Here is a 13,554-nt window from a genome sequence, read left to right on the forward strand (position 1 = left end):
GGAAAAAGCCAGAATACTTCAGTAAGACACCAGCTGTGTATCCAAGATAGGATATGAATATCTATGAACAGGAGCAATACTAAAACCCTCAGTGCCTGAATAAAACCAAAAGATACTCAACACAGACGAGATTTCATATAATTAGCACACTGAATACAAGTAAGATAGGATCTACAACAAATTTAAGTCAAAAAAGGCTCTACAGACCGACCTAGCAAAGAACATATTTGTCCTCAAAAAATAAGGATGCTGAGGCTCACTGAAAGGATGGAGTCCATTCTCAGCAATCAGAAATTCTCTGCTGCTTGCCACCTGAGTGATAAGTCTGACAAATAGTCTGACCAGGTTCTCTATTCTATCATGTTAACTTGGAAATCCACTTTATGTATGCGAATAGCATTCCTGCCTCATCTGAGTTCTGGCAGGCATAAAAGGAAGCTTTCTTTTCATTTTACATTTTTTGGATAAGCAGGGTCTTACTTTATTCACCAATATAGTTTGCATTTATATTAAAAATAAAAAAAAAATCCCTAAAACATAAGAATAGGTATTTATCCAGCTCTGGAGCTCTTGAATTAAAGATAATTAATTTATCTCAGCCAGACAGAGGACTCTTCTTCCCAGAGCCACTCTGCAATGTAATTACAGGATCAATACATTATGAATTCTGGAACTAGCCTACAGTGATCAACTCTTCTCAGAAAAGGGATAATAAATTCCGTGACCTGTTCTAAGATGCCACAGTTTACAAGACAGAACAAGGACAACAAGAATTCATAGCCAGCAACACTCTCTTAAAAAACTGGTAATTATTCAAATTTCTCCCTCTAAGCACTGCAATAGCCCAAGTATGGTAAACAGAACTGGAAGGCAGGTGTTAGTAGTACCCTTTTCTGCTTGACAAGGTATTGTGCTTTGGGGGACAGCAATACTGCCACTGAACCAACAAAAGCCCAACATCTTGCATGTCCTTCAGGCACTGGTTAATGTAAAATGATTATCTGGTACTAATTTAAGATGACTTTTTATTGATTAATACAATGGAATTAATTTTTCAAGCTGAAAGGATGGAAGATTGAAAGAGTACCCTTAGTAAATGAAAATAAGGTCTATTAAAAGGCCCTGTTTCCACAGCTACAGGACTGCCAACCACTGATGCTGTTCTATGCCTCTTCCACGGACTGTTATGCATCTCAATTTCACAAAACAAACATTGATTTTCAGTCTGCTTTGTCATAACTGAAACATTTGGTCCACTGTTTCCTATCTAGGAAGCTGGCATGCAGCTACTTCAGTTCACACTCATTTATACTCTTATCTCTTCTGCCTCCTGAGTTATCACAGGTAAGGTGTTAAGGTTCTCAAATGTGCTCAGAGGAGGGCAACAAAGCTGGTGAAATTTTTTCCAGTTTGGAGAAAAGGAGGATGAGGAGTGACCTCATTGCTCCCTGCAGCTTCCTGAGGAGGGGCTGTGGAGAGGGAGGTGCGGCTCTCCAGGGACAGGATGTGTGGGAATGGATCCCAGCCACGCCAGGGCAGGGGCAGCCTTGACAATGGGCAGCACTTTTTTACTGAGAGGGTGGTCAAAGACTGGAACAGGCTGCCCAGAGAGGGGCTCACAGCTCCATCCCTGTCAGTGTTTGGACAGCACCCTTAATTTTTGGCTAGCCCTCAAGAGAGTCATGCATTGGACAGGATAATTGAACACTGCAGGCCCCTATCAGCTGAAATATCCTGTTCTACTTGGAAAGGCTTACCAAAGGGAAGCAGCTCTGGGGAGCTGCCTCAGCACCACACTGTTTGAGGTAGTCGGCCCAGTCGAAGTCCTGCCCAGGGTAACCTAGGAGAGCAAAGAGCCAGGGTGAGAGTTTAACATCTGAGACACATTTCAAACCTCCTGACACACAGAGCACTGAGATCTGTTTGGGTCACTCAGGTGTGTGAGCTGACTTAGGGCTTCAGGGAGCCACGTGAGGTTGGACCACTCCAACCTGAATCATGAATCTGCCAAGCAGACAAGGGAATCTGCCAAGCAACTGAAACATGGGAAAGCAGTTTCACCCTTTTCATAAGAGTACAGATGAAATTCAGGAAAAATTTCTGCAACTGCTGTGTCAGCTCTGAAACTATTGTTTTAAAACAGAGTGCTCAAAACATGCACAATATCAACATGCTATTCTCTCAAAGACATGTTAAATATTAAGTCATTAAAGAGAGCAATAAGATGTGCCAAGGGCCTCATCAAGTCTGGTAACAGCTGTAGATCTGCACACGTTTGAAGGGAAGTGTCTTAACAAGGAGTCCACCAGGAGACAGAGAATCCTTCCAAGAAAAATTATATTCTTCCTGGGGGAAATACTTGGCTTCCCTGTGATCTAATAAAAAGCAAATAACTGAAGGGAATGGGGCACAAAAGTGTGCTGTCATGTCAGTTGGAGACTGGCAGTAAATTACCAAGGACACAGGTGCTGCAACTTATTCCACTCCCCTTAAAGGGACGCCTGTGACAACAGTTTAAGAAATCAAACAAAATTTTAAAATCCGTGTAAGAATATAGTATGAACACGACAATCTAAAATTGCAGAGATAAAGTTTCCCCCTGAGCCTCCTTTTCTCCAGGCCCCTCCTGCTCCCTCAGCTGCTCCTCATAGGACTTGGGCTCCAGACACTTTGCCAGTTCCACTCCCTTCTCTGGACATGCTCCAGTCCCTCAACATCTGTCTTGTAGTGAGAAGCCCAAAACTGAAACCAGGGTTTGAGGAATAACCTCACCAGTCCAACCTAACTCATTCTATGACTCTTCTCAGAAAAGGCTGAATTACAGAAGGATTTGATTATTCATTTTTCTCAGTTTTACCAGTGCCAGTAGGGCTCTTGAGACCTCACACAATTCAGAACATCCACCATGTCCAGGGAGATGAGAACAGAAACTTAAAATCTTTGTCAGCTCCAGTCACATGCCTAGGAAATCTAGGAAATGCTGGTCAGGCAGAGTGACTTTTCCCACCTTAATCAAGGAAAGGCAGGAGGCAAACATCCTATGGTCTCAGCTCCTGTGATGTAAGGAGCAGCTAAAACAAAACATTCTGAATTGAGGTGGCAAATAAGAGAGCAGAGGCCCAGGTTTTACAGCACCATTGACATTTCCAGTTTGAGAAAATGAATAAATTTTTCAGCAGTGCAGGAACACTATCCTATTCCCTTATGTCCTGAAGCAATGTTTCAACAATCTGCAACAGTGCCTGATAGGCCATTGGTAAAAAAAAAAAAAATAGTTCATTAACTACTGAGTGATAAGATAGCCTAAAAATATTATAAAATGTTGGATAACAATGTTCCATTCTGACCAGAAGCAAAAATCCAATGCAAAGACTACAGGCTTCTGATAACATGTTAATTAAGTCTGAAATCAACATTTCTTTCAGGCCTGGAACACTCACTCCATTCATTCAAAGTGCTCAGGCTGTTATGCATGACCAGCATCTTCAGCCTCTCATCCTCCCAAATCCACACTGAAACTTCAGCTCCCCAAACTCAAACCTCCTTATCTTCAGAACTGGATCTTTCTTGTGCTGCTACGTGCCATTGCTTTGGCCAAGTGCTGTCCTGAGCAGAGGGGCAGAAGTAGAAACACAAGTCTAGCCTTGAAAAAATAGAGCATTTCTAAGTGCCTCAAAATGAGAGTCTGTGTCAGCAAGTAAGAAAGAGATCTACTACCTAGCTTATAGTTAAGTGATCCTGCCTGTTGCAAACTTAGTTAAATTCTGGTCATAATAAAAATAATGTAGCCTTGCTAGAAATTCTTAGCTAGACCAGAGAGAGCTGTACGCGTCGAATTTGTGTAAGAATTTGTGTTTGTCTTCGCACATCAATCTTAACTTAGGATTGGTCCAGCAAGGATGTAGAAAATTCATGTATATCCCGAATTGGCCAAAAACAATGAAAGTGTACTACTCTGAGAACACACACACAGAAGACTCACAAGAAGATCAATGCCACTGTTACTATGACATGAACTGCTACTGATAAGACGTTCATGGGACGCAGAGCACCGAGGCCTCTGCTATTTTTGACTGGGACCTAGAGACTTAGAGACAAGGCTTCTGCCTACTGCTGCAGACTCTGATAACTTTGCCTTCCCAGGATTGACATAACAATGCAATAAAGGGCTTCTTTTACAACTACCCAGCTTTTAGCCTTCAGTGACAACACGCCGAAATCTCGGCAAACGGTGCCCCGTGTGAGGAGGCTGTGCAGACACAGGAGGAGGAGCAGCAGCCAGGAGGAGGCTGCACAGACATACCTGGGGGTGGGCTGAGGTGCAGCCCGTTCTTGAGGCTCCACTGCACCGGGAAGATGCCGGCGCTGTTGAGGTGGCAGACGTAGCGCTGGCCGGCCGCACGCTCGGGTCTCAGGTCATCCATTTCTATCAGGAAATATTTGTCATTGTACACCTGGAGTCAGCCAAAAGAGAACCACGGGCTCCTGTGAGACGCAGATTCTGGTAACTTTATTAAACAGCAACACTGCCTGATGGAAACCCTTTTAGCTTGAAATACTGTGAGGGTTACAAAGGAAGTGAAATTAAAAGGATCTTTGGCGTTCATAAACTCATCTGTTTTATCCAGAAACAACAAATATAAATAACGAAACTTTATGTCTGAGCACTTAGAAAGGTAAGGTGATCAAGTGCTTCAGAGAATTTTCTCATGAAAAATGCGCAGAAATTAGCATTTGTGGTCTTCTTACTATTCCATAAGAAACTGCTTATTTCAACAAGGCTGAACTGTGTCCCGGCATGGACTCTCACAAATAAGCCCACTACACTCCTGAAGTAAATAGGGGCAGGACAAGCAAATAGCAAGAAAAGTAACATCTGATCATGTGGGAGAGTTTTCATTTCAACTTTGAAACCCCTTGTTTGGAAATCAGGCCATCTAAATGTCATGTGTACACAGTAATGACATAATCTTTGCAAAATCAAAACCCCAAAAAACTGTCTTCAGATGGATACTCAGATCAGGAGGGGCTACACCAAATTTTAAAAAACTGAGTTTGATAATTTTCATCTCTTGATCTTTTGAGCTTCTATCTTTATGGAACTTTTCCCCTCCATTGAAATCCAATGGCTTTACCATCAGCAGTTGTTTTATCAGGCAGCCTGTCTCCTGAGGTAGACATTCAACACACTTCATTTGAAAACTAGCACAAGATTTTAAGATAACCAGTTAATGAGAATTCCCTGAGCATTTAAGAACAGAAGTGGCAGTAGAACTGAATTTTAGCAGGACTGGTTAAAGAACCCTGGTACCTTGAGAACTGTAGCAGGGGAGATAACAAAGGGAGCCATGGGGTCCACAGCTTCCAGCTTCATGCCTTCAGAGAACGAGTGCACGCCGATCACAGGTTTATCCTGGAAAATGAAGTGTTGCTGTGATTACCTGCCCTCCTCCGTCAAAATAGAGATGCATAAATCAACTGAAGAGGACAAGTTTTTAAGGAGTTTTTATCAGTTCATTCTAAGAAATCAACATGTCCAAGTATCGGCAACTTCTCTAAATGAAAAGGCCAACAATGTCCCCTGAGACAGACAGTTCTTGGTGAGTTTTAGGAAACTGAGTCCCTGTGACCTCTTCCTCTGACATTCTCCACACAGAAGCAAGATTTGATAATACAGAGTGGTCTCATGAGTTGACAGAAATGTTTTGAGGTTTTTCCCTGTAACCTTTAGCACTCCTCATGAACTACACTAAATGAGAACTACACAGGCCTCCATTTCCAGTCTAACAGAAACCTGCAGAACAGAACTCCTGCTCCAGAATTATCTGTATCCTGCTCTGTACATGACCCAACAAATTCAAGAGTAACAGGACCTCTACTTCTATTTATGGGTCCAAACAAAGCTGAGAAAAATGAACTAAGAACCTGAAGGATTAAACATGTGAACCATGACAACTAACGACTCACGTAACTGTGATGGGTGCATTATCTAACTTAACAAGAATTGATACCAGTATGATTATTCTCCCTTATAATTACATTTTTAACCAGAGAGAGAAAGGAAATAAATTTTAAAAACCTACAGAAGTAAATGAGGAAAACTTTGAGTGACTGACTTCTCTGAATCATTTATCAGGAATACAGCATTTCCATGGTATCATCCACAGCATTAAACTACCTTAAAAAGATCTGTAGGAACAGATGACTCCTCCTCCTCCTCCTTCACCTTCTTCAGGATCTCTTGCCAATCTGCTTCACTCCTCAAGGACCTAATGGCTTGAGGAAAAAGAGAGGGAAAGAGTGAGTAGTCATTTTTCTTCCTCTTTTCTCTCAGAACACATAGCAATAAAGTTTTATTCGTGCCCCTCTAAACTGACAAATTCTTTACCCCAATGTCTCCCCTCATCAGGAAACACGTTACATCACTAGTGAGCTCACAAGTCTCCCTTTGTGTTTCTGCCACATTTTGCTCCCCTCCTCTGATGACCTGCCCTGACATGGACATGCCTGAAAGATGTGTCCATCTGTCCCAGCCTCTGCTTCCACTTCCATGCACTTGCTCCTTCTCTTAAGGGACATTTTTATATCTTTAAACACCATTGAAATCAGTCCAGTAGGCTTGAGGTTCTCAAGCACAAAACCTCCTGCTGAGCAGTACTCTAAAACCATAAGACTTTTTCCACTCCAGGAAAACAAACATACCAAAAATAACCAAATCATGAAGGCAATCCCTTCGTTACTCCTTTCCTTTGCACAAACAGGAGGAAAGCTTTGACAGGCAAAAAGCATTTAGCAGCTTTAGAAAAAGTGGGTGAAAAGTCTTGTAGGATCATTTGTGCCTTTCACCTACATTTTATTAGGTACAGGAGTGGACAGATCACACGGATTATGTGACCACCACATGCACCCAGGAGGACAATTCAGAGCACTAAAGCAGCAGCCTCCACCCTCTAATCGCTACACACAAGGTCTGTGGTGTCAAGTACCTAAAGGTGGTTGCAGGCTGTATCCATGCTGAGCTGCCCAACCCACTTGGTGAAGGAAAGGGTCCAAATAGAAGAGCCACTGGTCAAATTTGTCCAAATCCTCCAGGCCTTCATATCTCAACTTCAGCCTCCCACCAACATTTTCTACCACATTGACTATCCAGGCCTCCAAGGAATCCTGGATGTTTTGCAGTTCCAGTCGGGAGCCGGGTGCGATGAGATCCAATGGATTTTTCCCTCTGTGAAGCTACAAAAAGAATATAAATTATTCTGTACAACAGAATGAAACAAATGCCGCACTCCCACCTCTTTACAGGCATTTTGTCTGCATAAATAAAGCATAAACACAGAAGTACAGAAATCCATGTCGCTTCCTAACTCAAGTCAGAAGTGACAATGTTCAGAACTGCTGGTGTTTGTGTCAGAGCTTCTGCACTGCCTGTACACAGTCACACATTTCACTTCAGTCCTCATTATCATTTTGAGACGTATTATCATTTATATATTCCAGGTCTGAAGGAAACATGAATAATCTCTTTCTAAAACTGAGTCATTCAGCATACAAAGATGACTAGACAGAAACATACAGACAGAACTGTTAGCTGTAATGAAGATGTCAAAAGCATTTTCCTAAAACCATTATGTTCTGCACTTTATTACCAGACGCTGATATAAGGTGCAGATATTGTTTCAAGTGCAGAGCAGGGGATAAAAATTTGGTTCTTCACTGGCAAAGATGTAATATTTAAGTGAAACAATAACGTGACCGTTAGTAAAAAATGCCAAAACAAAGCAATGCAAAGTGAAAGGAGTCAATTGAGAAAGGAGACAATATGAAAGCCAGATAAATAAAGCATTATTTTCTTAGAGCTGTATGGAGGAGGAACAGAATAGGAAGAAGACTGAAACCTCAGGGAGTTGGAAAAGCTCTTCCTTTTGCCAGGATTAATGAACAACCCAAACCTGCAGCAACAGATACATTTCAGGACAACACTACAAAAATTAAATACTGTAAATAGGAAACACTAGAGAGTGAAACTCTAGGGTCAACAGCATATTACAGTATTACAGTTTTCCCTAAACTTAAAAAGGGAATTAAATTGACAATTCAAATAAGGTCTCCTTAATGATGAAGGGCAAAGCCAAGACAAAACCCAGCACGCAGCCCCTTGCAGCACTTACCCCTTCCAGCAGGTTAGCAGGGGCACTGCAGGCCCCTTTCAGCACCCGCTGAAGGAACTCCTCCTGGTCAGGTATCTTGTCCTTGATCCCTAAGCAAAGAGTGAAAGAGAAAGACTGTGATTTTTCCTGCCAGACAGAGATCATACAGACACAAGGTGTTACCACACCCTTGCGCTGCCTAACTCAAGAGAATCTGCCACACACAGGTAACAACTTAAAAAAAAAGAAACAACAATAAAACCCAAACCTTAGAGCAAATGTGAAAGCAGTAGATTTTGGTGGGTGATGATTAAGATAACCACAAATCTCTGTCATGGAATTTCAGGAAAACACAGCAGATAACATCAGCCTGCCCCCACAGCACCAGCACACCACAGCAGCTACACAGGCTGCCTGCCCGGCTGACACAGGACAGCAGCAGCCCTTGGCGTGTTCCCCTGTCTCTGCACACAGAGCTGGTACCTTCAGGCACTTTGAGAACCTTCTTGTTCTGCTGGCACCAGCCGATGGGGTGCAGGTCAGCAGTCAGGATGTCACACCAGAAGTCCGCCTTGCGGTCCTCGCCGTAGCCGTCGTAGCGCAGCAGCAGCAGCTGCCCGCACGTGGTGATGATGGTGGCAACCCAGTAGGTGTTCTGGTCAGACTTGACAGCCACTTCTAGTTTCATGCCGGGGGCAAAACCGTTCTGTAAACTTGTATCCACCTGAAGAGGAAGAAGATCATCACATCTGAGCACCTCTCAGAAACTTTGCTGGATAACAGAACAATTTAGACAAGTTTGTTAGCAAAAAAACTCAAGGCAAATGGCACCCAGTCTCTTCAGAGAAACAGCTCTATCACATTATGGGACCCAAACTGGAATCATCATTAATGAAATCTTCTTTGCATTTCAGAGTATCTTTTCAAGCTTAAAGCAATACTGTGCCATTCATTTTTCTGCCCCGGACAATACATTCCTGCATCTTTGAAAGGCTTTCCCACTCATAGCTGGGCTGTCAACCTGAGCAAAACTAAATGCCAAACTCAGCACCACAGCTTTGACTTGTCTTAAACTGTGGCATTCAAGCTCCTTGGACAAAAAGCCCATTTAAAGTACATACACATGCCTTAGGTAACAGTACCTATCTCTTCCACCATGCTCATCTAAGAAGTCACAAACCTGCACAAAGTGCAGAATAAGGATTTTTAACATCTCCATGCAAGAACCTAAATAATTCTATACACAGCACTGTTACATAATTTGCATGGAACATAATCAGTCTGTATTCTTCATGCTCTGACAACAATAAAGCACCAAACACCAGGAGTGCTCCATTTGTATGTGAGTGTGCTGTGTGCAGGCGACCAATCTGATTGCCCAGGACTGAGACACTGAAATGGGAGACTTAAAAGAGAAGACAACACCTTCAGTTTCTCATATCCCCAACTTCTCCTAACTCAGATAATCCCAAAAGAGCAGAGAGACCCTGTTCTGCTCTCTCCATAGAATGTTCTGATCTATGCTTAATTCCAGGACCTCAGTCCTAATTAAAACTCTGACATGTCAATTCCCTCTTCTCAGTTGACTGTAACTCGTGTTTTCCTTCTTTTTTAAGATGCCCCAAGTTCCATTTCCTCTTTGAAGCAACTACAAGAAAGGCTTTCAGTATGATGCAGATGGAACAGATATTTTCTGGGGTATTTATTCCCAGTTCTGTGCTGACAGTAACTGCCATAGCTATTATAGTCTCATCAGCCAGCACATACTGGTTTGCTAAAAATAAAAGTAAGAGAACTACACCAGAAAGAAAAGCATATGTTTGCGTTAACTGTTCATATCCTTCGGGTTAATACCATTTACTTGGAGAAATCTCTTCTTAAAAACCTAATCAGCAGTACCCAGTACCTGCAGGCATTTTGAAGTGGTATTATAGAGGGTGTCACTTAAAAAAGACAGTTGTCTCGCTGAAGAGATATTCCCAAAAACTTGATGTTCTGATTCCTGCGAGAAAAGCCTCAAGCTCAACGTACCATTTGAAGAACTGGGCAATCTGTGCTGCTCCCTATACCTGATCTTTCTACAAAGCCCCACGGCAGGGAGAGCAGGTTTCAGCAAAAGCAGGAGCAGCAGGAGGAGCGTTCCCTGCAGCCAGGTGCCTCTCCCGAGCTCCCCGGGCTGTTTCCTGGGAGCACAGCAAACTGAGCCTTTCTCCAGGGGCTCCCAGGCCAGCAGGGCAGGATGGCACCCCACAGCATCTCCTCGGGAGCTCTGGCTCTGAGAGGGCAGCTGAGCTGCCCAGGAGCTGTGACTCCAACCCTCATCCCCCTTCCCATCAGGTGATCCCCCAGTTTCTGCTGCGGCACAAGCCGGACCCAAGGATGAGACTCAGTTCTCAGGGGGATTACAAGGAACAGATGAAAAGGGTTAAGAGTATGTAAGAACACACAGCCAATACATGTGTTCAGGTGATGCTGAACACCAACCCGTTTTTCATGGTCACACACATGTTGTAAAGGGCAGAAAGGAATTAAAAAAGAGCATTCAGTTTTAGAGGAAACGTATTTAGATTTGGGGGACAACAACACCAGCATTCATGACAGCTCAGCTTTTTGGTAGGTCCTTTTTCCTGATACATTTTAGGCCAGTGACTTTAATCTTGATATTGCTTCATATTTAAAATGCTAACAAATTAAACATTAGAACACAATTTGAGAAGTGGCTTAAATTTTCTAAGGCATCTTACCCATAGCAAGGCAAAACTTCCAGAATTAGTATAAGCATACAAATATAGAAAGCCACTTCTCCCATCAGCAAGTCCAGTTCTTTGCTAACACAAGCTGTGTAATCATGGATTACATATTCTTAACCTGACCATGTATTCCCCTACAACATGAGTTAGGTATTTCTCACCCACAACGGGACCTCACTACTTCAGCATTTAAAAAGAACCAGACTAAAACCATACAGTTCCACTTAAAAATGCATTTATATTAACTAATTTATCATATATGTTCATTTGCTCTTCTGCCAACGCTATTCTTCAGCTCAGATTTTTCCACTCTTGTGTTTTTGGTTTTTTTTTTTTAAATAAAGCTTGTTAGCTCTCCTAATGGTGGTTTATAAAAATATGTCATTCCCAAAGTCAAGAAACTGGAACCATGGATTTGAGCTGGAGGGACCACAATCACCAGCACAGGCACACCTATGCCTGCCTGCCCTCCACTGAAAATCACTCATCTGATGTATCCTGGGATCACACTAACCTTGTCTCAATGCTCTGTCACAAAGACAGCCTGTCACTCTCCACTGGGAGGCAGTGAGGCTCTCTACTCCACCTTTTCCAACAGCTACCTTCTAATGGACCAGAAACCCCCAGCATGTGACCCTGCACTCCTGCATCTCTATTAACAGCAAGACTCTGATATAAATATGCTCCTCCCTCTGCCTGTCAACTCAGTGCCAGCAACAACTTCTCAGAATTTTATGCCAAGCTTATTACAGAGAACATCAACACTGGTCTCTAGACAATTTCTAAGGAGCTCTGGTAGAAAATGCCCAATAGCTCCGTTCTGGACATGCAGACATCTATTTCCACACTCACTGATGACCTCCTTGCAGAGGTCCAGGCCCCCCAGGGCAGTGGGGCAAAGGGGCTAGGCTTTGCCCACACCTGCTCACCAAACCACTCTCCATCACCATGTCACCTCATCAGCAAAACTGCACTGTGTTCCTCACATGCAGGGATTGTTAGCAACACAAAATGTGGAGGTTTTTAAAAACCTAATTGTATTTTTATCAACCATGGCCACAGCCACCAGACCTCAGACTTGACACAGCTGAGCTCGTGCAGGTGCAGTGTGTATTTCCAAGTGTGTCTCCTGCTAACTAACAAAATCCAGTTGGCCACTGCTGTAAAGCTGGAGTTACAGTTAATTGTATAGTGTCCAAGCTATGACAGCAGGCCTCTTCAAAAGATCCAGTGAGGTAAATCACACCAGAAGAGACAGACCAGTCCCTGTATTACTGCAAAATGCCACTGCTCTGGTTCCATGCTGTGCCCTCAGTGGGAGCTGCATGGACACCACCACACTAAGCTGGCTCTTGCTACAGCCTCTGCACACTCAGGGAAAATAAAGTCCCCTTCCCCTCAGAAATGAGATTCCTGAATTTTTACTTTGAACAAAAAACTTACAATTACATCCCAGTGTTCTAACAGCCTCTGTGAAGTCTGTATTTTCTGTGCATCTTTACTACTAACACAACTGACATATTTTAACAATTATTTAATAGCCTTCATTACTCCAGGTTACCCTTGGACTCAAAATGCTTTGTGATCCTTCACAAACAGACCTCAGTCTGTTTTCCTGCTGATTTAAGTTCTCATACTGAAAGTCACGGCATTGGACCCAAAAGCCTGAGCACCACAGGGTGTCTTCCAAGCAATGTGTCACATACAGTCACCAGTCTGGCAGTCTGGAAGGTGCTTTAATTGTTGGAAGAGAACCAACAGGTTTGGACACCAGCTCTGTACAGCTCACCTCCACTGAGGACCCTGTACAAGAAGGCAGATTTCACATTCAGATCTCCCCCAATGGGACAGTGCTCTCCAGGACTTCACCAGCAAACATTTAAGAAGTCCAAGGGAAAAGACAAGGGCTTTTCAAGGCTTCATCCTATTCATTAAGCCTGTGATCAGCAATTATGCTAGTCAGTTTTCTAACTACTACAGTCAGGTGTTTGGCAGAGCTGTTGTTCTCTCCTTGCCTCCTTGAGGTCTGCCATTAAAGCCTTCTTTGAGAGCACATTTGAATTCTGCTATTCAAGAACTATTCTGCCACCAGCTTTCTAAAGATACACCTCCATAGCAGGAGCAATCAACAAAAGAAGAAAGAGACTGAATATTTTGAGCTTCTTGAGAAAAACCAGGCTTATCTCCTGGTGCAGAAAAGATCTTAACTCCTTAGATTTCAGCACTTGTGGGTGGGGTTACCCTGTGCTACATACAGAGAGGAAGACAAGAAACAATAACAAAGAGGTTAAATTGCATTTCTCTATAAAAACATTATTCTAGTTAGTGTTCCAAATTTGAGAGCAGCAACTTTTTCACAGTAACCCTGAATACTTAGTGAATCAAAGAAACAATGCAGGAGATGCTAAGCACACACACACACACTCCCTTCCTCACATGTTTAAAAGATCCATGGGGGGCTGCAGTTGCTCCTGTGTCTTCTAAATACTCATCCCAGTTGAATTCCATTTCTTCCACACTGGAACCAGCATCTGGAAGAGAAGCCAAACACTTGTAATTCAGTAGCTTTAGGCTGCTACAAACCACAGCAAAACCCACTTCATTTCCAAATGACAGAGTACACAAGGTGCAGTGAATACATTTCAAGAAATGGACAA

The 13,554-nt window shown here is 42.9% G+C and overlaps 1 protein-coding gene across 2 annotated transcripts in view; it reads right to left on the reverse strand.

Moving 5' to 3' along the window:
- The window catches only part of SFMBT1 (Scm like with four mbt domains 1), a 72,345-nt gene that overhangs the window by 16,350 nt on the left and 42,441 nt on the right, over window positions 1-13,554 (reverse strand). For both annotated transcript variants that reach the window (XM_066326832.1, XM_066326831.1), the window contains exons 3-10: window positions 13,334-13,428; window positions 8,631-8,871; window positions 8,169-8,257; window positions 6,987-7,233; window positions 6,179-6,276; window positions 5,312-5,413; window positions 4,304-4,454; window positions 1,758-1,840 (exon numbers count right to left, since the gene is read on the reverse strand). In XM_066326832.1, coding sequence (XP_066182929.1) covers window positions 1,758-1,840; window positions 4,304-4,454; window positions 5,312-5,413; window positions 6,179-6,276; window positions 6,987-7,233; window positions 8,169-8,257; window positions 8,631-8,871; window positions 13,334-13,428 — 1,106 coding nt within the window. The remainder of the gene's footprint in view (window positions 1-1,757; window positions 1,841-4,303; window positions 4,455-5,311; window positions 5,414-6,178; window positions 6,277-6,986; window positions 7,234-8,168; window positions 8,258-8,630; window positions 8,872-13,333; window positions 13,429-13,554) is intronic.

The sequence above is a fragment of the Sylvia atricapilla genome, chromosome 11 (genome assembly GCF_009819655.1).
Source record: "Sylvia atricapilla isolate bSylAtr1 chromosome 11, bSylAtr1.pri, whole genome shotgun sequence".
Taxonomy (NCBI): Eukaryota; Metazoa; Chordata; class Aves; order Passeriformes; family Sylviidae; genus Sylvia; species Sylvia atricapilla.